The 27,331-nt window shown below is 40.1% G+C and overlaps 1 protein-coding gene across 2 annotated transcripts in view; it reads right to left on the bottom strand.

Moving 5' to 3' along the window:
• Window positions 1-19,411, bottom strand: part of MARCHF6 (membrane associated ring-CH-type finger 6) — a 69,547-nt gene extending 50,136 nt beyond the window's left edge. For both annotated transcript variants that reach the window (XR_006786729.1, XM_045847833.1), the window contains exons 1-4: window positions 19,166-19,411; window positions 5,963-6,059; window positions 4,862-4,935; window positions 2,298-2,441 (exon numbers count right to left, since the gene is read on the bottom strand). Coding sequence is in view for 1 of the 2 variants with exons in the window: in XM_045847833.1 (XP_045703789.1) it covers window positions 2,298-2,441; window positions 4,862-4,935; window positions 5,963-6,059; window positions 19,166-19,184 (334 nt within the window). In the remaining variant the exon portion in view is untranslated. The remainder of the gene's footprint in view (window positions 1-2,297; window positions 2,442-4,861; window positions 4,936-5,962; window positions 6,060-19,165) is intronic.
• Window positions 19,412-27,331: the final 7,920 nt, after the last annotated feature.

The following is a 27,331-nucleotide window of genomic DNA, read 5'->3' as shown; positions in this document are numbered from 1 at the left end:
GAGAACTCAAAAAACTCTCATTTTTATCCTACCCTCACAATTTTTCCCATGTTAAGATCATCTAGAATTTTAGTTCCAGGCTGTTACCTAAAAATTATTAATTATTATAGATTAATAATCACTACAATTTAGCTATAAGATACACTTGTTTTCTTTTTCTTTATAGTTCACATCTTTCACTTTTTGACTCCTTGCTCATTTAAGGACAGTACATTCTCATATACATTTTCATAAATAATTTGAGGTGATAAACTTTCTAAGCCCCTGCATCGATTGAAATGTCTGTATACAGCCCTTCCATCTGAGAATTTGTGGGTAGAAGATTTTAGGTTCAAAAATTTTGACAAATTTTGAATTTGTCTTCTAGCATTCAATTTGAAATTTATGCTTTCTTCTGGTTTCAGAAAAAAAAAAATTCACTGATTTAAGCCTGACATTAACCTGATTTTCATTAATTTGTGGGATAATTTGGAAGTGAAACATCTGTTCACCACCTTACTCAGAACTGGAAAACTTTAAAAGATATTCAGGATTTGAGTCTCTTTCTTTTACCATGATCAGCTCTCTAGCAATCAGCAAGACACCTATCATTTCCTCATCTCCATTATCTCTTTTATTCTGGAACTACTTATCAGACAGATACTAAAAAAACTCGATGTAGCCTCCACCTCTTAGTTTTCCCCTCGTACTTTCAACGTCTTGTCTCTTTGAGTTACATCCTAGAGAACTCCTTGGTTCTCAATCTTCTAGTTCACTAATCTCTTATAAAAAAATAGTACCTACTCAGCTATTTGGTATATCTCCTAAGATTTTCATCTTCATAAATGAGCAAATTTATTGTGTCTTAAGGAGACATAAAAATATTAATTATACTTATTCAAATATCTCATTTGCACTTAACTCAAAAGAATCGTACCTATATGTTGGGAACCGCCCTGACTGGTATCAGAAGCTGAAACCCCCGCCTAGCTAAGGCTAAGGGAACGCCCTTGGAACTGTAAGCCAGCAAGGAGACAAAAGCTTATCTCCCTGGCAGGAATGCTGCTTCTGCTGCTTTATTCATGACTGAACCCCAAAAAAGCTTGGTCGGTTAGCCAAAGACGGGTAAGATTCCCCTATGGGGGGAAACGACCTAAGCCAGGCACGATCACTTTGGGAGGCCCCCCAAAAGAAGGACTTGGGGGGCTGCAGCAAAAGGGGGGTGATGGACCCTCACTCCTCGGCTTTGACAAAGTCTGAGTTCTCAGCGTCTGGAAGAAAATCTCCTTATCTCTCGGTTGCCTTAGTTCCCTTGCTCCACCTAAGCCTGAAACAATGACAGGGTGGTACAGCTCGGTACTGAGAAGTGCGAATTCCCTGGGTGATCAGGCCTAAGAAAGAACATGTAAATTACTGTGAAACCTTCTTTGTTTAGAATGCTCTCAGTTGAATGAGAAGGGTCTTAGGAGGAAGCTATTTTGTTCCTCAGTCTTACAGCTCTTTGACCCCCAACTCAATACACCGGCAGAGTTCTTTGTTTTCTATGGTTCCTTACTTCCCCCTAATGAGTACTGTACTTTACCTGAATTATTATGCAAAATGATCCCAATAAAAGCAAGTATGGACAGTAAATCAGCGCGCTCCCCACTGGGGGGGTGGCCATTTCGTCCCTACTTCCCCACAGAAACTAGTCTGTCTCTGTGCATGTGTTATTTTTTCTCGCGTGTTTATCGTCGAGCCATTCACAGCGTTCCGTGGTCACTGCTGGCCGGTGACCCACGCGCAACACCTATATACTCTGGTATCACATATCCCTCTCCATGTCTTCAAAAACAATAAAGAACCAAAAAAGTACCAAATAAGGGTTAGTGTATCAACCTTCCTATATTTAAAAGATAAGTCTCCCAATTATTCAAGACCATTTGATACAAGTGACTTATAAAAGCAGGGGGAAATCTCAAAAGAACCCATTTTTTGCAATCCCTGAAAGCTCTAACAAAGTCCAAGGGGTAAAATTTAAGTTCCTCCCAACTACAATTTGATTTTGCTTTTTCAATTCTTTCATGAACTTTTATTGTCAACCCCTATATGCTATAGTTTTATTTCCCACATTCATTCAAGAAACTGACCTGTTTAAAAATACTTCTTAATTCAGGTGAATGATGTTTTTCCCTAAGTGAGGTTTTCCTAATATATAACACTGTAATATCAAATAATTAAATATCATTTGAACAAAAATATGATATAATATTACTCTATATTATTAAATAGTTATGCAATGTTTAATTAACTCCAACCATAGAGGAATGAATACTCACATGCTGTAAGAGGAACAACTCCCAACCATGCGAAGGCCACAAGTGTATAGTGAAACCAGTATCGTATTGCAGTGCCAATACTTGTAACCAGTCCAGCAAATATGTCTTGGATTGGAAGCCGTGAAGGCATATCTGGGGAATAAACTAGGACAGGAAAAAAGTACATATAATTTCACAAAGATTGAAAAAATAGTTTAATTCATAAATATGAAACAGGCATGTAAAGTAATCTTAAATTTTTTAAATGATTCTATTTATTCATTTTTAGAGAGAGGGGAAGGGTGAGAGAGCAATATCGATATACCAGAGGAACACCAACTGACTGACTCTCCTAAGCTCCCAACCAGGGACCTGGCCCTCAACCCAGGCAAGTGCCCTGACTGGGAATTGAGCCAGCAACCTTAAGCTTTGCAGTAGGACACCCATCCCACTCAGCCATACCAGTCAGGGGTTAACTTTCAATATCTGTATTATACTTAGTATTTTTCCTATAAAAATGAACGCATACTTGTAATAATACCACATTCATGTAGAAGCCAACAAAAAAAGACCTCTGAGCAAGGGAAAAAAATTCAAGAGAAGCTTGCATTCCTCACTCATAGATATGAACTTCATGACAAGCTAATTTACACACATGTTAACATTCAAAAAATATAATTATCTGGTTTCCCAAATTATAAGAACTCAGATAAAGTAAACAGGAGTAAAAGGTGAAGCTGATGACAGGTGATCAAGAATAAACCTTACTCCCAATTACAAGCCTTAGACATAGTACTCAAAAGCACAACAATCTGCAGCAGATTCGTTTTATGTGAAGCAAACAGACAACGGGCATTTGTTAGCCACCTACTCCTCAATTTTAGCACAATTAACACTGTAAATGTAAATTCAGGTCTTCCCAACTTTCTGTAAGGTGTTGTTCAATACACTGAGAGAAAGCGGTTTTGCCATGTTTTAGAAAGAATTTGGTTTTTAATGGTCAAATGTAAACCATTGCTCAAACACAGGTATCTGCAAAAGAACATAAAAGAATACCTCTTTCTCCAGTGAGGCCAAAATAAGAATTATGATATGTAAAATTTTAAAATCAATGTCTAAGATTTATGAGCATACTATCATAAAACTGTTCCCAGCTATAAACATTAAGTAATAAACAATCAACAAACAGCAACTTTTTACAACATACCCACAAAGATCATTTACTTTCAGAAGATATCTGATACACACAACAAGTCATTAACCCAGAGTGTTTTGAGAAAGATAAAGAATACAGCATATGAATGTTAAATGAAAACTAAAATTTACCGACCTCAAAGTAAAAAAGCTCACAAGTATTTCTAATGAAACTTCATAAAGATATTCAATTATTCAGTCTTACAGTGTGTTATAAAATTTATGCCCTACAAGAAAAGACTATGAAACAATAGAACATTTTGATGGTGATGATTAAGCTCCAAAAGTGAAACTGTAACGACTTTAGTAAATTGTGCTCGACACATAAAAAAACAGTAAAACTAATATTAATTTATATTCAGCAACTCAAGGTACTAAAAATAAACAAAAAAATTGGGGGGAAGAGGGCAATGTACAGGGATCCAGAATAAAAATTATGCTTCAAATTCTTCATAATTTGCCAGTACAGTCCTTGAACTGTTTACAATGAACATTAAATATAATCAGTGGGTACAGGAATTATAAAATATAATTGAAATTTTAAAGACCTGCAAAATATTTACTATATGCTCACAAAACATTGAGGTTAAAAAGTCTCATTTTAAAATGTGAGCTAAGCCCTGGCTGGTGTGGCTCAGTGGATTGTGTGCTGGTCGGGTCGCAGGTTTGATTCCCAGTTGGGGCACATGCCTGAGTTGCAGGCCAGGTTCCCAATAGAGGGTGCATAAGAGGCAACCACACACCGATGTTTCTCTCCCTCTCTTTTTCCCTCCCTTCCCCTCTCCCTAAAAATAAATAAATAATATCTTTTTTAAAAAGTGAGTTAAAACTTTGTCCTTATTATTATTACTATTTCAACCTACACACTTTTAACTCAAAAGATATCCCAAATTTGAACAGTGATATATTTGATAATATCAAGGCATTATTAATTTTCATAAACATAATAGTTCATGTTTTTCAAAAAGAACCCTTACTTTCTAGAGATACATACAAAAATATGTACCAATAAAATTATAAATAATGGCATTTGCTCTAAAAAGAATGGAGGGGTAGAGAATAAAAGCATAAGTAATGCCATGTAAAGATCCCAAGATGAAAACAGGTCAAACTGAGTGATGTGTACATGTGGGCTCATTATAGCTTTACATACATTTGAACCTGTCCGTAACAAAAAGAAAAAGAAAAAAGAAACATCAATCTCTCTCTCTCAATATGTATGTTAAGAGTTGATATGTATTTTTCAAAATATTTTCTAAACACTACAGCAATACTTTGCATTACTATCAAACACAAACTAATTGAAAATAGGAGTTGTTACATACTTGTTAAATACCCCCATATGACCAGTTATAACCCAAAAAAGCCGAGTAAACTTCTAAAGAACTTACTTGGTGTGAAAGCAAATCTGTGCTTGCATAATTCACAGTATTCTTTTCGACTGTGTTTCAGCCACTGAACTAAGCTGCAATTACAAATACACTCATAAGTACAATATTTATTACAAGAAAATGTGAAGATTTCACTGAAAACAACCGTATTTTGCCATGTATAATGTGCACTCACGTTTTTGTGCTCATTATACACGAGATTATTATACCCATTATTATACCCGTGTACAATGCACGGGTATTTTTCCCTCAAAAATTTGGGCAAAAAAGTGCACGTTATACATTGCAAAATATGGTAATGTTCTGTTTTATTGATATGTTACATTTCATAGAGCTTTTACACTTTAAAATATTCCAAAATGTTTTAGTAACAGATGCCTTCTAAGGTACAAAGCACTAACAGGAAAGAAAAACAATATGTACTCCTACTATCAAAACAGTTAGATTGGAGGGAGGTGGGGAGGGATGGGTGGGTGGGCTGGAATGGGAGTAAAGGACACAAAAATGTACTTGAACAATGATTAAAATAAAATTTTTTAAAAAGTTAGATTGATTTAAATTGTAATCTCAAAGCTAACTGAAGATGAAAGAATCTGCAAACATCAACAGGAGTTCTGGCCTGGTAATACCCTAGGGTATAGGTCTGAATTCTATTTCTGTCACTAACTTGCTGGCTGTGTGACCTAGCACAAGTTAGTTAACCTTTCTACGTTTCAGTTTCCTCATCTACATAATAATAGCTACTCAGCCTCATGTTTTTGTTGTAGGATTAATGAGTAAAGATATGTAAATATACTGTGCACTACCTGGCACAAAGCATTTCACAATGTAAGCTATTATAATGCCCAGCAAAACTAGAAAACCTAACATTTCCAATGAACAAAATCTCTCCATGGCAGAAATAAATGAACAGTACTCACATACACCTAGAAAATATACCAAATGACACAGCACAGCAATAAAGAATATGGGTAATTTACAAATTTCACAACAAAAATTTCTTAATAACTAATTATAGAAAAAGTTCATTGAAACAATCCCTCTTATATAGATGACAAAAACTAAAACTCAGACATAAAATTTTCTACAAGGATGACTCACCATTCTTGATGGATAAACTTAATACTGCCAGTACATACACAGGGATGATAAAGAGGTTTCTCAGGTGTTCCTTCTGACCGACACACTCTACATATGTCTGTTAATGACAAACAAAATCTGCATTATCTTTGGTTATAATCTTAAAAAATAACAGACCACCAAAAGTTAAGTATTTCATATGAAAGTAAGAGCCTATCACTTGGTAAAACATTAATTAAAAGCATGGAAAACCAAAAAACTGTCATTAAGATGATAATCAAATATATATGTGAAACTAAAAAATTTCCTAAATATAAAAAGGTCAATTGTTCCTTTGTATGAGCTCTGTAAGTATATCAAAGTTGAAAATGAATTTTTATTTAAAACTGCACACTTCATAACTAACAATTACTAAGTAAAAATATGCAAAATCAAGTCACATTAGTGTCCTAATAGTTTAAGTCCTAAATCCAGGACTAACAGTTAAAACACATCTAAGGACTTAACACAGTAACAGCAGTGGGCAGCACGAGGGATTTTCCTTTAGCTTTTTTTTTTAATTTCATGTAGGTAGTTGTTTTTGTTTTTTTTTTAATTTATTTATTTTTAGAGAGGGAAGGGAGGGAGAGAGAGAGAGAGAGAAACATCAATGTGCGGTTGCTGGGGGTTATGGCCTGCAACCCAGGTATGTACCCTGGCTGGGAATCGAACCTGCGACACTTTGGTTCGCAGCCCGTGCTCAATCCACTGAGCTACGCCAGCCAGGGCGGATTTTCCTTTAGCTTTACCTCACTCCACCAGAGGGACAGACGGAAGGACACAGGAGCACATGTGATCCGGGAGGGGAGAGAGGAGCATTATCCCAAGATCAGGAAGATGCCACGCCAGGCAGAGAAAAGCCAGAGGCCACTTGAAGCAGAAACTACCCGAGCGCAGGGCTACCGATTCCGCAGCCATAGGGCAGCAGCTCATCTCTTACCCTCCCAACCACTACCCTAAGTAGCTCTAGATACATCTGTGTGTCTCCTTGCCAAGGTGGCCGGGGCTGTCCTCATAAGCACAGCGGAGTAATCTCGGGGAAGGAATCGCAACGGATTCATCAAATTCACTCGCTCCTTAATGCGCCTCCTGCAAGACCACCTACCGAACTTTCGACCATTTTCTCTGCGATCTGCCAGGGTCAAGTGCCAACCCCAGGTGGGCAATCTGAGGGGTGACGGGCAGTGTGTACAAGGGGTGGGGACTTAAGGCAACCTTTGATCTATTCTCTTACAGAGAACTCTTCTTAATGCAGAATAACTGCAATCCAAGCCCATCACTAACGGATTTAACGGGTCCCGGCACCCGCTGAGCAGTGCAGCACGCAGTCCCAGACACCTAAGAGCATCACAGATTTCTGACTGCTCGATCTCGGGCAGCTGAACGCAACCTGTCGAAGTTGAAGAACACTGAGCACTCAGCGTAGACTAAATAGTAAGCAGGGAAGTCCTCCTGGTTATCAATACGCCAGACAAATCACACCACAAAGGAAACACCACACACAGTCACCCAGGGAAGAGCAATCCATGTGCCAAACATGTTCCTACCAGAGTGGGATAAGGGTTGTCTAAACTATTATCAAATTAAGCTCAGACTCCACTGCCATGCCTTTCAGTTCAGCTTTCGAACAAGACCCTCTAGCTACCACCACCAGAAGGACACTGGTTTCCTGGAAGCTGCCAGAGAGTCATGGGAATAATGCGGGTGGTTTGCATGGTTTATAATGAGAACTACACAAGATCTGCACCTCTTCAAACCTCCCACTTTCACTTTCATCCTTGATTTATTAAAGCGTTCTTGGCAAAAAAAACTTTCACTCTGGTCCATCTTGCACTGATCTAAGACTTTGAGCACCAGTGGTACAATAAGAACAAACACTCCAGCCATCCAGCCTAATCAGCTTCCGCGAAATTCCGACACAAAAAAAATAGAATCACACTTGCATTGCTTGATACCTAGCGCCAGCATCCAGGCTTGCGTGTGCTCTGAGCACTCTAATTTTCCCCAAGTGCACACTTCAGCCCAAAGAAACTTGGCTAAGAGCCAGGAGAGCGCAGAGGCAGGAGGCAGGAGGCAGGGGGCAGGGATGGGGACCAAGGTTCCCCTACCATGACCGGCGCCAGAGATCCAAGCACTGCACCGAATTCAATACCCTGCACTGAAGCCGGGATTACCTCAGCTGCCGGCATCAGATTTGCCATGAAATGGATCCTCCTTGAAAGAGTTAAAGTGGATTCACTTCAATTACAGGATCTCAAAGAAGTCCAGTATTACTTTTCACCACTGCTCTCCCGACTAATGAATAGGTAATTTGCATGCCTGCTGCCTTCCTTGGTTGGGACAGTCGATTATTAGGGTCTCTCCAAGGAACCAAACCAGATTCCCAATCACCAGAATTCCCAATTACCGTAGTCACCACCGTATGGCGATACTACTTCCACCTAAAACAGCTTATAGGACTATGGGACTCTTGATCGATCTTATAATCTCAAACAGCAATGGTCCCCAACCTTTTTGGCACCAGGGACCAGTTTCCCCAAAGACAATTTTTCACGGATGGGGTTTGGGGAACTCAGGTAAGGGAGGTCAGGCAATAATGTGAGCGTAGCTTCACTGGCCTGCCACTCAATTCCTGCTGTGCAGCCCGGTTCCTAACAGGTCACAGACCGGTGCCTCACCATGGCCCACGGTTGAGGACCCCTAATCTAGAATTACTAGAGCCACTGGTACCTATGGGCATGGGTTTGTTCTAACATTACCACAGTTATCCAGGTAGGAGTGGAACAAGCGCTCAAAGCCATTCGCAACATCACCCAACCAGCCACAAGTATTTGGACAGCCGGGGTTAACTTGAGCAATAAGTACTTGCTACTACCGCAAGATCGACCATGCAGGATGAGTTGGGTACAAATGGAGGTGGGCTGGTCAAACACGAAGTGAACCAGTCTCACCTTGCCTGTTTCCCCAGCCAGCCCTCAAGGCAGCTGTGGATGTAGATGGAGCACAGCAGCAACAGCGTGGCAAGGGGGTGTCCTGTAGGCAGAACACAGTGCAGAGGAAGAAGGCAGTGGGACACTATGATCACACTAATTAGAGTTGCCATATAGTCCTCCTTAAACACTGTAACTGAGGCCACCGCAAATGAAGCAATGGACTGGAGTAGGGCAGGGATTTTTCTTGTTTGCATACTACTGGCATCAGAATGCAAGGGCTATGCTGGGGGCAATGTCCACCTAGGTGTGAACCGTATCCAAGTGGGCTCCTTCTATGATATGAACCAGCCTCGTGTGGCTGGGGGGGGAGTTGTGGCAAACACCATGTAAGAGCCAGCTTGGAGCAAAGAGGTTGGAGACACTGGACCTCCACTTAGGGGACTGAGGAACACACCTGAAATAAAATGGGACACAAATTTTCAGAAGACCATCCTTCTGAATGACAAACCAACAAACCAAAAATAAGCAAACACGACAAATCTAAATCAAGCCCAAGGCTCTGCCTAACACAATCCAGCTAAAAAAACTGAGACTCACCCAGTCTCTACAAGGTCAAAACCATTTTCGTTGTAACAGTAAGACATTGTCTGTCTTTTACTGCCACTGTCTTGCCAGTGTACAGTGGAGTTTTCCAAATGCTACATTAAGACAACTGATTGAATATAGCCACAGGTGAAAAAAATCCAGATGCCTCCCATTAAACCAGTCAGTTAAGAGACTTGCAAATATAAAATAAATCTACTCTTCTCACCAATATTTTGGTTTTGAAATATATAGTTATTTTCACTTTTTAAAGCTTATATTAACACATAATGGGTATATTAAGTAAATTAATAAGTATTCCCAATTTTTTTGTTTCATTTTCTCACATGGAAAATAAAAGCCCTTTTTAGACTTCATGTTTTCAAGTGTAAAAGGATCCTGAAACCAAAAAAGTTGAAGAACTACTGCTCCAAAGTAGTGGTTCAAATGCATTTTTGCTCTTGGAACCCTTGGGGAAAAAATCAGAGTAACTATGGTTCTCTGAAAATACACACATAAACAAATTTTTCATTATTTTATCAGGGGCTCCACAAGCCTTCATTGAGTCTATAAAAGGAAAGGGAATATTAGGTATCTGAATCACTTTGCTTTAGAACCATAGAAATCTTTCACATAATTATAAAACAAACATCAAAATGGGAAAATAAACAACACCCAAATCAGTAACAAATCAAACAAATGAACCTATGCATATCAAACTTAACCACAAAAGAAAATTATTTTAGAGACTTTAAAATAGTAATATGATTGATCATACATCTTAAATAGGCTGTATTCTAAGATAGAAGGAACTGCAAAGAAATCATAAGCAGAATTCACCAATTATGTTAATAATAACACTAATGGTCATTTTAAGTCTTGAAGGATAAAGGCAATAAGCAGTATGATAGTGGTAGTGTGGTTATGTGTTTAAAAAGTTATTTCTTAAAAAAAAAAAGAAGTTATTTCTTAGAATACATATGTATTTACAGATAAAAAGATAGCATATCTTGGATGTGCTTTAAAATAATCCAAAGTAGGGGAGGGAGGTGAGATGTGCTTGTATCTGTTGAATCTAGATGCTGGTTATATAAAGGTCTATTAAATTAGTCTATTTTGTAAGTGTTAAAAATTTTACATAATAAACATTTTTAAATACGCAAGTTAAAATATGCAATTTGCAAATATCACAGCTGAACTTTTATTTTACTGACACTACCAAGCCTGATTTTATTAATGAAGTTCTTTAGCAAGAGGGCTTAGCTTGTGATTTATATAACATGCACACAAATTTGAAAATTCACATTAGCAATTTCCTCATTTCACTGGTTATGTTTTTTAAAATGTGATAAAATTTTCACTATCTTCATCAGGGGAAGAAAGCAAAATCAAATTGAAATATCATCTGTCTCAGCATTCCTAAAAACCTGTATCTGTGCAACCAACAACCCAATTCTAATTTAAAATCATTTAATCTAGCCATGGCTGGTGTGGCTCAGTGGAATGAGTTCAATTCTACATTCAATTCCCAGTCAGAGCACATGCCTGGGTTGCAGGCCAGGTCCCCAGTTAGGGGTACGCAAAAGGCAACCATCGATGTAGTCTCTCTCATACATCAATGTTTCTTTCCCTCTCTCCTTCCCTTCCCCTCTCTCTAAAAATAAATAATTTAAAAAAATAAAAAGATAAAACCATTTAATCTGTCTCAAATATGGAATTTGTTCTAAAGGACAATATCACAAATCTCTGTTGCAATATCAACTGTTTTTCCCACTGATGATGTGACTAAATGAGTTTTGTTCAAGAGGACTTTATGTATAAATATTCCCCTAAATGGAAATGCAAATATTGTTGGTATAAATCAACTACAATGGTGATAAGCCCTAGCTATTAAATACCTGTAAGGCAAATATTTGGCTGTTTGGCAGGCCTGAGCCCTGCTTAGACTGTGTCATGGGCATATCCACACCTTATTAGGGAACTGGAAGCCAGGAAAAGCTGCCGAAGAGAGGTTGTACCTGCTCAGGCTCTATATCCTCAGCTAAATTTCTTTAGCTAACCTGTGTATATTTTACAAGGAATGGAAACTTCTTCCCTGATAATCCATGTTGCAGCAGAAAAATCTGAAACAAGGCATAAGTTTGCAGAGTTAAACTACATACTATATGATTCCACCTATGACATTCTGGGGAAGGCAAAACCATAAAGACAAAAACAGATCAGTGGTTACCAGGGTCTGGGGGTGGTATTAACTATAAAAGGGTACAGTGGTATTTTGGAGAATGATGGAGCTATCCTATACCTTAATTGTGCTGGCTACGTGACTATGCATTTGTCAAAAACTCAGAAACATTAATAAGGTAAATTTTACTGTATTTAAAGTACACTTCAACTTAAAAGAACAAGATATCCTATAGTAATGTTTTAAATATACATGTGGGAAGAAATAACAAATGACAACATGAAAAAAATTATTGTTCCCTCTCTAAAATGCAGTCTAATGAAGCTGTAGAGTAAAATGTGTCCCAATGAGCACATTCATTTCATCCAACCAGGTAGGAATTACCGGGACTGTGAAAATCATTAGCATTGGTCATCAAATATTTCTGGAATTCCCCTTTCTGTGTATACGGCAGGACAGAACTCTGCCACCTTGAAATTAGACACAGACATGTGATTTGCCTCCATTCTAGCCATTTTAATAGGTATGCAGTAATATCTCATAGTTTTTCTTCTTAATAGCTTTACTGAAATATAATTTACATACTATAAAGTTACTCCCCATTCTGTTAGCCCTCCCACTTCCTCTTTATGAAGATTTGCCTATTTTGGACACTTCATACAAACTGGATCATATAAAATATGTTACTTCATGAATGGTTTCTTTCACTTAGCATATTTGTGAGATTAATTCAAGTAGTAGCATTTCATTCATTTGTATTGCCAAATAATATAAATAATATTCTATTTTATACATGTAGCACATTTTGCTTATCTATCCATCAGCTAGTGAACAATGTGTTGTTTCTACAGCTTATGAATATATATTTTTTAATTATCTTGGGTATATACTTAATGAAAGTGCTGGCTGGGTCATATGGCAACTGAGTTTAATGTTTTGAGGCTAATTAGCTGCAGTACTGTACATTATCACTAGCAATGAATGAAGGTTCTAATCTCTTCACATCCTTACCAACATTGATTATCTGTCTTTTTTGATTATGGCCATCCTAGTAGGTGTGAATTATCTCACTGTAGTTTTGATTTGTATGTACCTAGTGACTAATGATGCTTATTATTTTTTTCATGTACTTATTAGCCATGTGCATATATTCTCTGGTGAAGTATCTGTCCAAACCTTTGGGCCATTTCTCAAATTTGGTTATTCATGTTCTTATTAAATATTGAGAGTTTTTTACATACTCTAAATAAATCCTTTATCAGACATATGTTTTGCAAACACTTTCTGTGACCTGTCGTCTTCAATTCCCTTAAAAATGTCTTTCAAAGAATGGATGTTCTGAATTTTTATATTATCCAATTTATCAATTTCCTCTTTTATGGTTTATACTTTGTTTTGTACCTAAGAAATCTTGGCCTAACCCAAAATCACAAAGATTTTCTCCTATATTTTCTTCTAGAAGTTTCATAGTTTTAGTTTTTTTCATTTAGGTCTAATACCCCTTTGACTTAATTTTGGTACCAGGTATGGCTCAAAGTTCATTTTTTGCCACTGGATATTCAATTATCCAGCACCATTTGTTGAAAACCTATACTTTCTCTACTGCATTGTTTGTGTACCTTAGTCAAAAATCCACTGTCCATGTATCAATGGGTCTATTTCTGGACTTTCTTTCCTGAACCACCAGACCAATGCATTTTAAGTCTATTTAATTTTTAACATTTGATTGATATGTTTTCCAGATATAATGCTGCTTAAAAACCTACTACTTGTTGAGTTTTGGCAAAATACCAAACTATCCCAAATTACCTCAAAATATGCCTCTTTTCAAACTGACTGTGTGAGATCAAATCTTCACCTACTTGAACTGAAACATATGAGAACACAGTAACTGTACAGGCAGAAATGAGAATCCAATTGTCTTCTAATAATCCATACATAAAAAAGATTTGCAAAAAAATTAAAACAGTGCTACTCTCTCATTAAGGCTGTCTCAAAAAACACTTATCATAAAGTTATTTTTACCTGTGTCATGTTCTAAGCTGTTTTCATTTCAAATACAGTAAAATACACACACACCCATACCCTGCCTAAACAAAAGTCCTTTGGGTCTTCAGTTTTTAAGAGTGTAAAGGAATCTTAAGTGGTCTTCAAATTGTACCATTCAATAAAAGTGATACTAAGGAACTTTGCAATGTCTGAGAATGGGGGAAATGAAACTGATACAGGAAACACTGTTGGCACAGGGCCTAAGTACATAGCAGGTATTCAATTATTTGGTAAACAGAAAAGAAAGCAAAGACGAGGAATCTCCAAATCTTGTATTCAGAAAAGGTATAATAGAACAGCACACTAAAAAGGTTAAGTTTTGTCCCTGGCCAGGTATTCAGTTGGTTACAGCATCGTCCTAATGCCAAGGTTGTGGGTTCGATCCCCAGTCAGGACACATACAAGAAACAACCAATGAATGCACAAATAAGTGGAACAACAAATCAATGTTTCTCTCTCTCTCTTTAAAATTAATAAATAACAAATGTTTAAACAATTTAAGTTTAAAAAAGGTAAACTTTATTGTGTGTAAATTATACCTTGTTAATCTATCATTAAAGAGTACACAGTCAGTCCTGACTGGTGTGGCTCAGTGGGTTGGGCATCGTCCCACAAACTAAAAGGCTGCAGGTTCAATTCTCAGTCTGGGCACATGGCTGTGCTGCAGGTGAGATCCCCAAATCGGGGCATGCGAGAGGCAACCCATCCATGTTTCTTTCCCTTTCCTTTTCCCTCCCTTCTCCTCTCTCTAAAAATAAATAAAATATTTTTTAAAAATGTTAAAGTATACAACATAAAGATTTAATATATGTATGTACTGTGCAATGAGTCTAAAGGCATCACCACAGTTACAAATTATTTTTCTTATTCTGAGAACTTTTAAGATCTGTTTTCAACTGACAAATAAATAACAGTATTATTTATTAACTATAGTCACCATATTATACACTACATCACCAGGATTTATTCAAATACTGGAAGTCTGTGCCCTTTGGACATGATTTTTATTCTTACATTATCTTTCCAACTACCACCTAGCCAGCTACCAGGATCATAGGTAGGCACCTGACCAACCCAATATGGGCCAATCAGATTCTAGCTCCCAGAAATTTGGGTTGAAGAGTTGATTCAGAAAGAGGTACAGAAGAACCTCAGTTCTCGAACTTTATTTATTCTGGAAGTCTGTTCGAGAAGCAATTTGTTCAAAAACCAAATCATGCCTGAGAGATGTGTGACTGATCATATGGGTACCAGCACGAAAGGGTTGTCACATCAAGAAATCAGATATTTTTTCCATGAACAACTTGGCGGAGAACCAAATTCTTCGAGATGGGAGACACTCAAGAACCAAAGTTTGACTGTATATTCAAGGGAATAGCCAGTGACAGAGTGGCAAGACAATTTATGTCTTGTCTCTGTTCAAAACCCTCCCATGACTCTCTATTTCACAAAAGTCAGTCAACTAAGTCCTACTTACTCTCCCTTTACACTCCCCACTGGCCCCACGATCTCCCTGACTTCATATTTTGCTCTTTCCCCAACTCATTTCTTGAAAATTCCTGGCATATTCCCAACTTAGAGATTTCACATTGGCTATTCATTCTGCCTAGAATGCTCTGCCCACAGAGCATTTATTTGCATGTCTAACTCCCTCTCTTTCTTTGCTCCTTCCCAGTGGGTAGGAGACATATTTCAAATTGTAACCAATCCTCATATCCTGACACTCCTTATTCCCTCCTCATCTACTGTTGTCCACAGCACCTATGACCTTCTAGTTATGCCATATAATTTCTTACATGGTTTGTGTGGAGGGTTTTTGGTTGGTTTGTCTGTTTGTTTGTCTTAGATTTTGTGTATTTTGTTGTCTGCCTAGCCCAGGTGCATAACATAGTGTATCTGGCTTGTAACAGGTGCTCAATAAACATTTGACAAAGAAGTGCATTACCTGTTTGGTAACAAGCATGCCAAAGCAGTGAAAGTTGATCTGTGGTGACAAGAATGAAGCAGACATGTCCAGAAGTAGAGATGAAAAACCCTGTGGTTCTAGAAAGGCAGTAACTAGCTATCTGGTTCTGATAACTTCTCATCCTTTTAACTCATCCAAATTGAAGTCACCTCAAGTTTTCCCATAGTAAATAGAGAACATGATCAACTGCAATATACTTCAGCTTCATACCTTCTCAATGAATGTGTTCATAAAGCATAAAGAACAATTGATTTGACATTTCGTTTTTTAAAAACTGCTGATTAGATTTTTTATTAAGTTCTGCTGGCATAAGGAGTAATTTAGCAAAATGAAAAAAAATCAGCTCTATATATCACTGGGTTGAAATGAGAGCACTCTGATGGCAAAACATTCAATATCACATGAGAGTTTCACAGATCAGTACTTGCTTGCAACAGCTATTCTAATAGTGTGGTGCTTTTATTTTTTTTTAATGTATGTTTGAGCAAAAGATAGATTTTTCCCCCAAAACTGAAAAATCTCGGTGCAGTGCAGGATCAGACTTCTAATCCATATAATGAGAAAGCTGTGTATCTATGGTCTCCTCAGCGATTAAGTTTAAAGATTTGATGATGGACAACAGTTTATGTAATACATCTGAACTCATACAAACAATAAGAATGATTCATCCACCCTTTGTATTATGAAAGTATATTATAAACCTGTTGGTTTTAGAAAAATAAATTTTAATACGCTAAATACTTTAGATATATTTAAAATCTAGTAAACAATATGAAAGGCCAAAATCCATCTGGGAACTAACCAATGTTCTAACAAAATTCAGTATTATTTAGTATAGATACAAAACAGTCTGAGTATTATAATATATGGTAGCACTAGAGGCAAGCAAATGCTATTTTTAAAAGAGAGTTATAATGTTTGTAGGGTTAATATTTTAGTAGCATTCTGATTCCATTTGCTGAGATTAACATAAAAAAATACAAGAATAAAAATATCAGTTTTTAATAGTGTGATAGGATTAAGAGATTTTTTAATTTTCTTTATGCTTAGCAGTATTTTCTGAGTTGCCTACAAAAAAACTTTCTTTTGTAATCACAGAAAAAAACAACTGCATTTTTTTTAATTTAAGAAATAATCTGTGTCTGCCCTGGCTGGTGTGACTCAGTGGACTGAGCGTTAGCCTGGGAACCAAAGGGTCACAGGTTCAATTCTCATTAGGACACATGCCTAGGTTGTTGGCCAGGTCCCCAGTAGGGGGCGCGCAAGAGGCAACCACACACTGATGTTTCTCTCCCTTTTTCCTTCCCTTCTACTCTCTCTAAAAATAAGTAAAATTTTTAAAAAATTTAAAAATAAAGAAAGAATCTGTGCCCTAGCCAGGTAGCTCAGTTAGTTGGAGCATCATCCTGATACATGGAGGTTGTGGGTTGGATCCCCAACGAGGGCAGATACAAGAATCAACCAATGAATAAGTGAATGAATAAACATGAGTAACAACAAATCAATGTTTCTCTTTCTCCTCCCTCCCTTCCTTCCTCTCTCACTAAAATGAATAAATTTAAAATAATTTTTTACAAAAGAAATAATCTGGCCCTGGCTGGTGTGGCTCAGTGGATGGAGCACTGATCTGCAAACAAAGAGGTCGCTGGTTTGATTCCTAGTCAGGGCAAAGGCCTGGGTTCTGCACCAGGTCCCCATTTGGGGGCGTGCGAGAGGCAACTGTTTAGCTCTCACAGAAAGTTGGCTCTCCGTCTCCTTCCCTTACCCTCTCTCTAAAAATAAATAAATAAAATCTTTTTAAAAAAATGTAAAAAAAAGAAATAATCTGTAATTTGGCAAATAGAACAGTTCTTTCCAAGCTTTTTGGTACCTTGACTAACATTTTTATAATGAAATTCTCTGTAATCCTCTCTTTCCTTCCAGTATTTCTCCAAGTTCAATTTAAATTAATTTTTACAATTTCAGAAAACTTCCAACTTAGAAATTTTCAAAAGTAGGCATAAAAGCTCTTAAAATTCATTTTCATTTTATGTCTAGTAGTTTCATAAAACAAATACAAAATAAGGGTCTGTCAAATGGAGGCATAATAAAAGGAAAACTCTATTTGTAATCAGAATACCTGGGTTCAAATCTCTCTCTTACTAGGGTGTGAAACTTGAACAACCTATTAAAATAACTAAGCCTGAATTTCCACGTCTACAAAAGATAATACCTACCTACTCTACAGGGCTCCTGTGAAGATCAAATGTGAATGCATGTCAGTATGCTTTGTAAACTGTCAAGTGTCACATACAAATGTTACTACAGTTGAGGTTCTCACTGATTATGAAAGACTTCTTAAAAAAAAAATCTAATTCTACCAGCTCATGACATATACAGACAATATCAAATATTTTATCATTCATTGTTTACTTCACGCCATGACAATGCTCCATGAGTTTCATCCAAAACCAAAAAAATCGCAACCTATAAGGCTGAAAGGTGTTTATCATTTCCCCACACAAAGACACCCAAAGCATAAATGTATCTTCACTAATAATCAAAACATCAAGAAACAGGATAATTTAGGCATTTCCTCTAGAGACTTACTAAATTATTTCACAGGCTCTAAAAAGGTAACTGCTTAAAAATAACCTACGACCTTCGGTAGCCAGACCAAAAAATGCATTTCAATACTCTGATGTTTATACCTATGTGTTCCGTTTACAAGGGTCAGCTTGTTCCAACACAACCATATCCAAAACACACATACTCACGAAACAAAACACACACACACGAAACCCTGCCTCTTGGTGTCGGGAGGATTAAACACAAAATAAACTACACCAAAACAAAAGAATTCTAAACAGCCTCCCCCCTTCGAATAACCTAGCTGGACCTTCCTCTTCCCCGTTTCAATTAGAAGGCAAGGTTTGTAAACAGGGGTCAGTTCAATTCACTCCACTCGGCCGTTGTCTGGCGGGCTATTTTTCGCTAAGTTTCAGAGTCAACAAAGAAGTTTTGTTGCGATGGGGTAGGGCCCGTGTAGCGATGCGCAAGATGATAGGAAGAAAAAACCGAGTGAAGGAAGGGTGTGAAAAACGCCCCCACACTTAGAGGAGCCACTACTGCCCCGTCCCCCTGCCCCGGGCCTGGCGGGATGCAGAAGGCGGGGTAGCCCGGCACACACGGTCCCTGCTGCCCAGACGCCCCAGCCCCGCAGGGTCCTGACCACTGCGCCCACAGGCGGGAAACGGGGTCGGGGGGGCGAGGGGTCACCTTCCCCTCCCCACGGTGGTCCACAGCCCCTCGCGCCGACTGCTCCAGGGGCAAACGGCTCGGGCGCTGGACCCGCCACTGTCACCGCGAGCCCCCGCCCTGAGGGGAGGCGCCTTGTCGCGCAGCCCCGGTCCAGCTTACGCCTGGAGCATCGCTGATAGGGTGCGGGCGGGACCCCGGGCTCCCGTGCAAGGGCGCGGACGCTGTCGACTTACCTTCCTCGGCGGTGTCCATCTTGTCTGGCAGGGCGGTGGTGACGCAGCCGCGAGGCTCCCGCGGTGAGGCCGGAGCCTTCCGTCTCGGGTGGGGAGGAAGGGAAGGGAGGAGAGAGCGGAGCTGGGTCCGGGCAGGTGTGTGTGTTCAGGTGCGAGTGAGGAAGCCAGAGGATGGAGTGAGGGGAAGAGGGAGAGGGAGAGGGAAAGAGGCTGACAGAAAGCGGGCGAGAGTGGGGAGGGGGAGGGGTTGGGAGACCGGAGGGGCGAGGCCTGGGCGGGGCGATGGCCGGAAGGGGCGGGATGCCCCCCCAACGACCAGGGCCGTCACTTCCGGCGGCCGTGGGGCGAGGGGTTCTATTTGTGGGCAGTACCCCAATCCTCGGCGGGCGCTTGGCCATCTGGGCTTTGTCCTAAGGGCTGTGCGAGGCAACAGGCCTGTAACCTAAGCAGTGGTTGAACTCTGGTGGCCCGTGGGGAGGTGACAGAGAGCGCAAGGGGGTAAAGCGGCAGCGTGTGTGCGTGAGTCCCTGAAGGTGAGGCAGGAGGCCCAGCTCCGGCTCCCAACCGGAGCCACAGACCATCCTTGGGGTGCTTAAGAATTCCCTGAGCACCTGTAAAAATACGGGTTCTCTGCCTTTCTACCCGCGCTCGGAGATTCTGGAGCGAATTCCTGGTATGGGCCCAGGAAGATGCATTTTTCACCACTGGGGTACTTCTGATGCACGTTTTGGAGAAGCACAAAAATAGTAATTTTAAATCTTTTTCATTTCATGTCACATATAAAGTAGTTACTAAAATTATGTAGGAACACAAAAAAATAGTTTTTGCTGAGCAGACAAAAATAGGTATAATTTTGATTCACGCCAGATGGCAACTGTTGCGTTGGCTGTTTTGGGGTTTTTTTTTTTTCTTGTAATTTGACAATCTAAGAGAAAAGGGGTCAGTGCCCCTGGCTCAAATAGGTACTGCGTGTTTTAAATACTCTTGCAGCACATGGTTTGAAAACCGCACTAAAATATCAGTGAAATGTAAGAGGAAGTGCTAAAGTAGTGCAGCAAGTAAGACAAGCATTAACTTTACCAAGATTCCACCCAGGGAGACTTCTGCTTGTGGTTAGGATAACTTCCACGAATCAAAGAGAAATGTTTGGACAAGGACAGGGCCTGATATACTGAATTACGAATGCTTACCTAAATCACTTTGGCCTGATAGAAGATTGACCCCTGCCTTCATCAGTGTACCACCTTTCCTCATAGTCTTGGCTCTTTCTTTAAATGAGTAACTAGAAAATATAGATTAGAAAGGCCACCACCTTAGAATTGCCTGAATAGAAGCAAAGATGTCTCTAACCCTAATAAAATATATTTTAAACAATATGCAGATAGATTGAAGAATGCAAACTTTTTTCCCCTCTGTACGAGTGAAGAAATTGGGAAGACTCCTCTCCCAAGTCTCATCAATCAGAACAAGAGAAGAGTAGAAATAATAAAATGGAGTCCTCCAAAAAGAGAGCATCCCTTGAAGAATAATGTCACTGGTTTGACTAATGTTAGCCAAGGCGGGAAAGCAAATTTTTTTAAAGATTTTGCTTATTTATGTTTAGAGAGTGGAGAAAGAAGGGGATAGAAGCATCAACATGAAGTGAGAGAAGAAAATCAGTTGGTTGCCTCTCACACGCTCCCAGCTGGGGACCTGGCCCACAACCCAGAAATGTGCCGCAACTGGGAACTGAACTGGTGAACTTTAGATTCACAAACAGACACTCAATCCACTGAGCCACACCAGCCAGAGTCTGAAAGCAAAATTTTAGCACAATAATGGAGATCCACTGTTTTCAAGGGCTAACCTTTAGAAATGAGCATATTTGAGCCTTTCATGATGAATTTGAAAGAGGCTTATTCCCTGTAAGGGAATCTCTCAATCCCAGCTTGAGATCACCCCTCCCCCATGAGTTTAAAACCCTGTAAGGCCTGTGGCAGAGAATGTCTCACTCAGCTCAGGCCAGAGGCACAATTCAGGACCACTATACCAAGTCTCAGATGTTGGGTTGCAAAAGGGAAAGGGATTCTGAGAAAGGGATGGACTTTGGGATTTACTGAAGGAAGTACTAGTATTTCAATGCAGGTATGTGAACCTCCAGACAGCAAAACCCAGTTAGGACTGGAGGGATGTGTGTGAATGTGATGGGGCGAAGGGCTCCTTTTGTCTTTAGGTGTCTTCCTTAGTGATGCTCAAAGGCAAGTTACTTCTATAATCAAGAATTGCCCAATCTTTTTTCTCTTGGAGGTTAAATATAAGAGTACTAAACTAACATTTGTGAGTCCCTGGTACATGCCAAGAACTGGTCCTATTAACATCTTTTTGAGATATGTCAGTCAACCTCTTGGTTGCCATTGAAAGGAACCCAAATAAACTGGGAGGCAAACAGGAGGAACGCACTGTTAATACGTATAAAGTTTGACAAAAGTAGTGGTCTATTGGGGCTCATGGACTGCTCTCGGTCAGCATGCCCCTGGCTGCCCCCATTGCAAAGCCCTGCTTCACACTGCACATTAGCTTCATGCTCGCAAACCAGCTTCCTCCGTGTGACTGGAGAAAAGGCCACTGATAGGTCTCAAGGTCACATCTTCAGCCTATCAGACAGATTGAGAGTGATAATCTCTTGTTGCAAGTTAAAAATTCCAAGGGAAGAACACTGAATTGATTCAGCGAGGTCCCCATTCAACCAAATGATTTTGCCGAAGAGCTAAGATCAGTAAGAACGTGGCCGCTGCCCCTGAACTAAATTACTGAAATAGAGAAAAAACATTTCCCATGAAAAGGGAAGTGTTACAGAACAGCCCAGGTGGGGGGAGGGGGGCAAGATACTGTTACCAAAATATGCTCCCTCCCACCTGGGGTCCCTCTGTCACTGTGGATTCTTTGCCCACCACCAGGGAATTGGAATTATGGCACTTAAAGCTAGAATTTGGTGAAAAGGAACGGAACTATTTATCCAAAGTTATACAGATTTAGAGTAATGACTTAATGTCCTTAAAATCCCAAAGTCCCTTAAAACACCCACAAACACACACAGTCCTTCTTCCGCCCTTTGCCCGGGCAGGCAGTTTCAGAACATGCCAATCAAAAGTACCATCCTCCAGAAGAAAAAAACACAAGTCTGCAGCTCACTTCTCCCGGTTCTTCTCAGTCATCCGTGTTTGGCTGGCAGGTCTCCCGCGGTTCCCGGCACAATCAGCTGAATCCCTGGGATCTCCATTCCTTAATCCAAACCCACGTGGCACCTTCTCATGGCCCATCAGCATGAGTCCTTTCACCCCTTTCCTGCTCTGCAAGGTTTCACATTGTCCCTATCCCTAGTCCTGCATTGTCTGTCCTGCATTCTTTCAAACTGCTAAGAGAAAGCTCTACATGGTTGCTACATCTTGCTTTCATGCTTCCTAAGCTGCATGGTTAAGGGAGCCCCAAAACCACGTGGTTCCCCCAAAACTGTGTGGTAAACCCTGCATGGCTGCTGTGCTCGGGTTTAAATCCTGCAAATGTTCCCCTGCAACCCCATATCCAACTCCACCCACAATTGGCTACACCTGCTAGCACTCCCGAATTTTTCCGGCTTTTCTGGGCTGCCAGAGTAAGTCCTGGCAGGCCTGGCCCCATGGCATGGAGCAACCATCTCCAAACTCTCACACAGGTGCTGTAACCAGGGGGAGCTGCCTCCCAGTTTTGTCCTGGGTCAAAGTCACTCCCATCCCCCTGGCTCAAAGCATGGCTGCAGCTACTTATCTATGAAGCTAGCCAGCTCTTAATAGATATGTAAAATAATAATTTTTGTATATCAGCTGGCCAATTGTTGACATGCAAAATAACTCTCAGTGGCCCTGCTCTTGTGTCCTACCCCCAATTCAATCATGTGGGGGTGAGGATATCCTATATTTTATAATTCCTGGACACCCCAAGTTCTGGACCCTGTTACAAATCCCTCTTTTGAGCAGGGGCTCTGGCTGCACCTTGTTACAAAAGGACAAAACAATAGATGCCCATTATATTAGAATTCTCATTGTTTTCAATGAGAATATTACCAATATTACATAGAAACATTTTCGTTTGGCACACTTTTATACAACAAAACCAATGTTAGAATTGGCACGGAATTACAATCTTGAAAAAAATGTTATTTTGACCAAAAGAAGTATATAAAGGTATAGCATACACATGTTCCAGCTTCATTTGTATGTGTGTATTTACTGTGTCATGAGGATACTATAGTAATGCAGGGTTTCTTTTTTTTTTCTTTTTTTTTTTTTAGAGAGAGGGGAAGGGAGGGAGAAAGAGAAACAGCAATGTGTGGTTATCTCTTGCACACCCCTAACTGAGGACCTGGCCTGCAACTCAAGCATGTACCCTGACTGGGAATAGAATCCTCGACCTCTTGGCTCACAGGCTGGCAACGCAGTCCATTGAGCCACATCATCCAGAGCTGGGTTTCTTATAGCAATAAAATGAACAAAAGGGCATGTGTATCAAGACAGTACAATTTTTTGAGCACTACCTATAATAATAATTAATCAAATTCACTATTATGTCCAATGAGCATCAATGGCAATCGGGTGAAATAAATATTATACCCATTCACAGATGAGGAATTTGAGACTCATAGCTGTTAAGTTAGCTCTTGGCCACACATATAGAAGAGGAACCAGAATTAAAGCACACGTCTGTCCTACTCCAGGCCTCCAAGTGTTAAACCTCACCAGTTTGCCATTAGCAGCCACCCTTTTAACACTGCCATTTAACTCTTAACCTTTTACTGTGAGCCCATGTTTATATAGGTGTCACAGTTGGGCACAGGTAACCAGGTTCTTAGTGATCGGGACAAAGAATTGAACTGAACACCCAGAGTTTATAGCAGAGAACATGGGAGCAGGCCAACTCCAAGCAGAGATCGACCTCATGGGCTGGAGGGACTTTATTCTTATAGGGTGGATCCTTCCTGGCTAGTTTTGGTGGGCTTTTACTTAGTATGTTTAAGTAGATGTATTACTTTAAAGCTACCACTCCTTCTCCTGGGGGCTTCCTGTACTAGGTTCACCTTTCCCTTCGCCAGAGAATTATAGCTCTCCATGTTAGAGACTGGTGAAAAAGAAAGGAGTTATTTATTCAAGTTATACAGACTAAAAGTAATGACTTAATGTCTTCGTCAAAATCCCAAAGTCCCTTAAAACACCCACAAACACACACAGTCCTTCCTTCCCCCCTTTGCCCAGTCTGGGGTACCGTATCTCAGGAAAAGAAATGGAAGTTCATGGCTCAGGCAGCTCCTGGTTCTTCCCAGTAATCCGTGCTCGACTGGTAGGTCTTGCTCAGTTCCTAGCACCATCAGCTGTGTTGCCAGGATCTCCAGCTAAAGCTGCATGGTGATTCTCCTCACAGCTGCGGAGGGCTGGCGGGGGGGGGGTTCCCCCTGTGCCGAAAGTGCGTGGTCCTCTCTCCACTGCCACAGCCACGTGACTCCCTGCAATGGCTGCCAAGTCTGGGTTTAAATATCCTTCCAGCTTTACTGGGCTGCCATTATGAGTCTGCGCAGGGATGGCCCCATGTCGTGGAGCCAATCATCTCCAAGCTCTCACTAGGGTGCTGTAACTAGGGGAAGTTGCCTCCCAGTTACATCTTGGGGGGAAGTTCCTTCCATCCCCCTGGCTCAGAGCATGGCCACAGCTATTTAACATATCTATGCAACCAGTTAAAAGTTATAGGTGTGTTAAATGACCACACCAGAGGTTAGCTGCAAAGATTAGTTACTATGCAAAAAAGCTCTCAATGGCCCTGCTCCATGTGTCCCTTCCCCCAACTCACTCCTGTGGTGGACGGTGAGGACATCCTATATATCTTTCTAATATTTCCTGGACACCTTGAGTTCTGAACCCCATTACAAATCCTTCTTTTGGGGACCCTCTGGCTGCATCTTCTTACATAGGAACTCATGACTTTGCAACAGTTGCACAGAATTGCTGCTGAACACACGTAGATATGTTAATTAGGCAGAGTGCCCTACTATAAGCTTAAATTTATTAACGTTAACAAATTATTGAAAGCAATTTATGGCATTATCTTAATGTTAAACTCTTCCCTTCCTGTTTTCTCTTTCCTTTTCATATTTCCTTCCTTCCTGTCTTCCCTTCCTATTCCATCTTCCTTTTCCTTCCATCTTTCTTTTCTATTTCTCTTCCCTTTCTTCACTGAGACACAACAGTGATTTTGGCATGAACATGAGGGCTGAAGGGAGAGGCATGCAGGTAACAGAGGAGTAGACTAATGTTGGACAGCTGATTATGTTAAGCAAATGAGTAAAGATATTTAGAATAATAATAACCAGCTCTAGCTGGTGTGGCTCAGTGGATTGAGCGCCAGCCTGCAAACCACATGGTCACTGGTTCAATTCCCAGTCAGGGCACGTGCCTGGTTGTGGGCCAGGTCCTCAGTAGGGGGCATGCAAGAGGCAACCACACACTGATATTTCTCTCCCTCTCTTTCTCCCTCCCTCCCCCCTCTCTAAAAATGTGATGCAGACACTGGCCTGCAGTGTCCGAGTCATTATGGATGAAATGAGACATTCACATGGACTACCGAGTCCGGTGGAGGAAAAGGGACAGCATGACTTTTCTCTCAAGGGACGCAAAAGCCTTGGCCCTTGCTGTGATCGGCCTTTATTGGGTTTCTCAGCACATTACATGATGGTCCTCATTTTTAGGTGGTTACCTTTTACAGAAAACAAAGGAGCCAATGCCACTAATCACATCACAGAAGAGGGACATTTGCAAATGAAAAGGCAAAAGTGGTTGAGCCGGTTACACTCCTCCTTGGAAGGTTTGGCATGGATTTTAGGAAGTTACATTGCAGTAAATGTCCTCAATTCAAGGTGAGGGAGTTTTTTAGCAAGAGCAAGACTCAAATTGGCCTAGGCACATTGCAGGCCTGATTCCCCATGGGAGAACCTATCTGTGGGCATGGGTCCTGCACATCTCCCAGTGGGAGCTGGGCCCACGCCACGCAGAATGGTCTCCTACAAAAATAAATAAAATCTTTTTAAAAAATGACCAGATTTCCCACTGCTGGAGAAAATACTAACATGGAAAGGGGGAAAGCTAGAAAAAACCCTAAGATATTAGATCAGAAATGTGAATATCATTATGAACTAACTTAAGAAATATATAAACAAATATAAAAATATATATGCATGTGTGTCTAGATTTATATATAATATGTATTAGATATTAAATATTTATACTGGGAAATATACAAATTTCCTAGTTCTGTCCTCTGACAGGATCTACATGTAGTGATAGCCCAACAACTTTGAGCACACTGAATACCTGGATTTTGGTTTCTAATACCATGCTCCACTAATAGGGACCAAGACTGTATGATAGATAAGGATGGTGTCATACAGCCTTTATACTTTTTTCCAAAATCATAGAATGTGCAATACCAAGAGTGAACCCTAGTATAAACTAGGATTTTGGGAGGTCATGATGTATCAAAGTAGGTTCACCAATTGTAACAAATGTACCACCACAGTGGGGAAGATTGACAATGTGGGGGGGGGGGGGCTGTGCGTGTGTGGGGGCAGGGTACATATGGTAATCTGTATCTCTCTCTCCATTTTGCTGTGAACCTTAAAATGCTCTAAAAAATAATACAGTCTGCTATATTTTTTAAGTAGTTACACGGGGGCAGGGAGAAGAACCAAGACTCTTTGTGAAAATATTGGATTTTAGGGCCAGAACAAGAAACTAAAAGATGAGCCTAGAACATTTTGTGACAAAAATTAAGGAAATGCTCAAAGACTAATAGGGACATGTTAAAAGGACATAAAAATGAGATTATATAGGCTCTCATTCGCCCAATCGGTGGCAATTTGAGCATAAAAATAAATATTTATAGTAATAGATTATAATCTATGGAATACAATAGGAATCCATATGCTCATAGTGCTAAAGATAAACAAGTGGGGAGAAAGAAAAAGCTCCTCCTTTGCAGCATAATGTCAACCAATAACTGTAAAAAGAATGATGTGACTAGAAAACCATTTGCCAAACATGATAGTTATTCAGGCTCAAGTTGTCAACGGAAGATAAAACTGGGCAAAATTCAGTGGGGTACAGAGTT

This window comes from Phyllostomus hastatus, unplaced genomic scaffold, assembly GCF_019186645.2.
Source record: "Phyllostomus hastatus isolate PE091 unplaced genomic scaffold, TTU_PhHast_1.1 phas_contig_58, whole genome shotgun sequence".
Taxonomy (NCBI): Eukaryota; Metazoa; Chordata; class Mammalia; order Chiroptera; family Phyllostomidae; genus Phyllostomus; species Phyllostomus hastatus.
The sequence above is the reverse complement of the archived record's forward strand: the minus strand, read 5'-3'. Positions and strand labels throughout refer to the sequence as shown.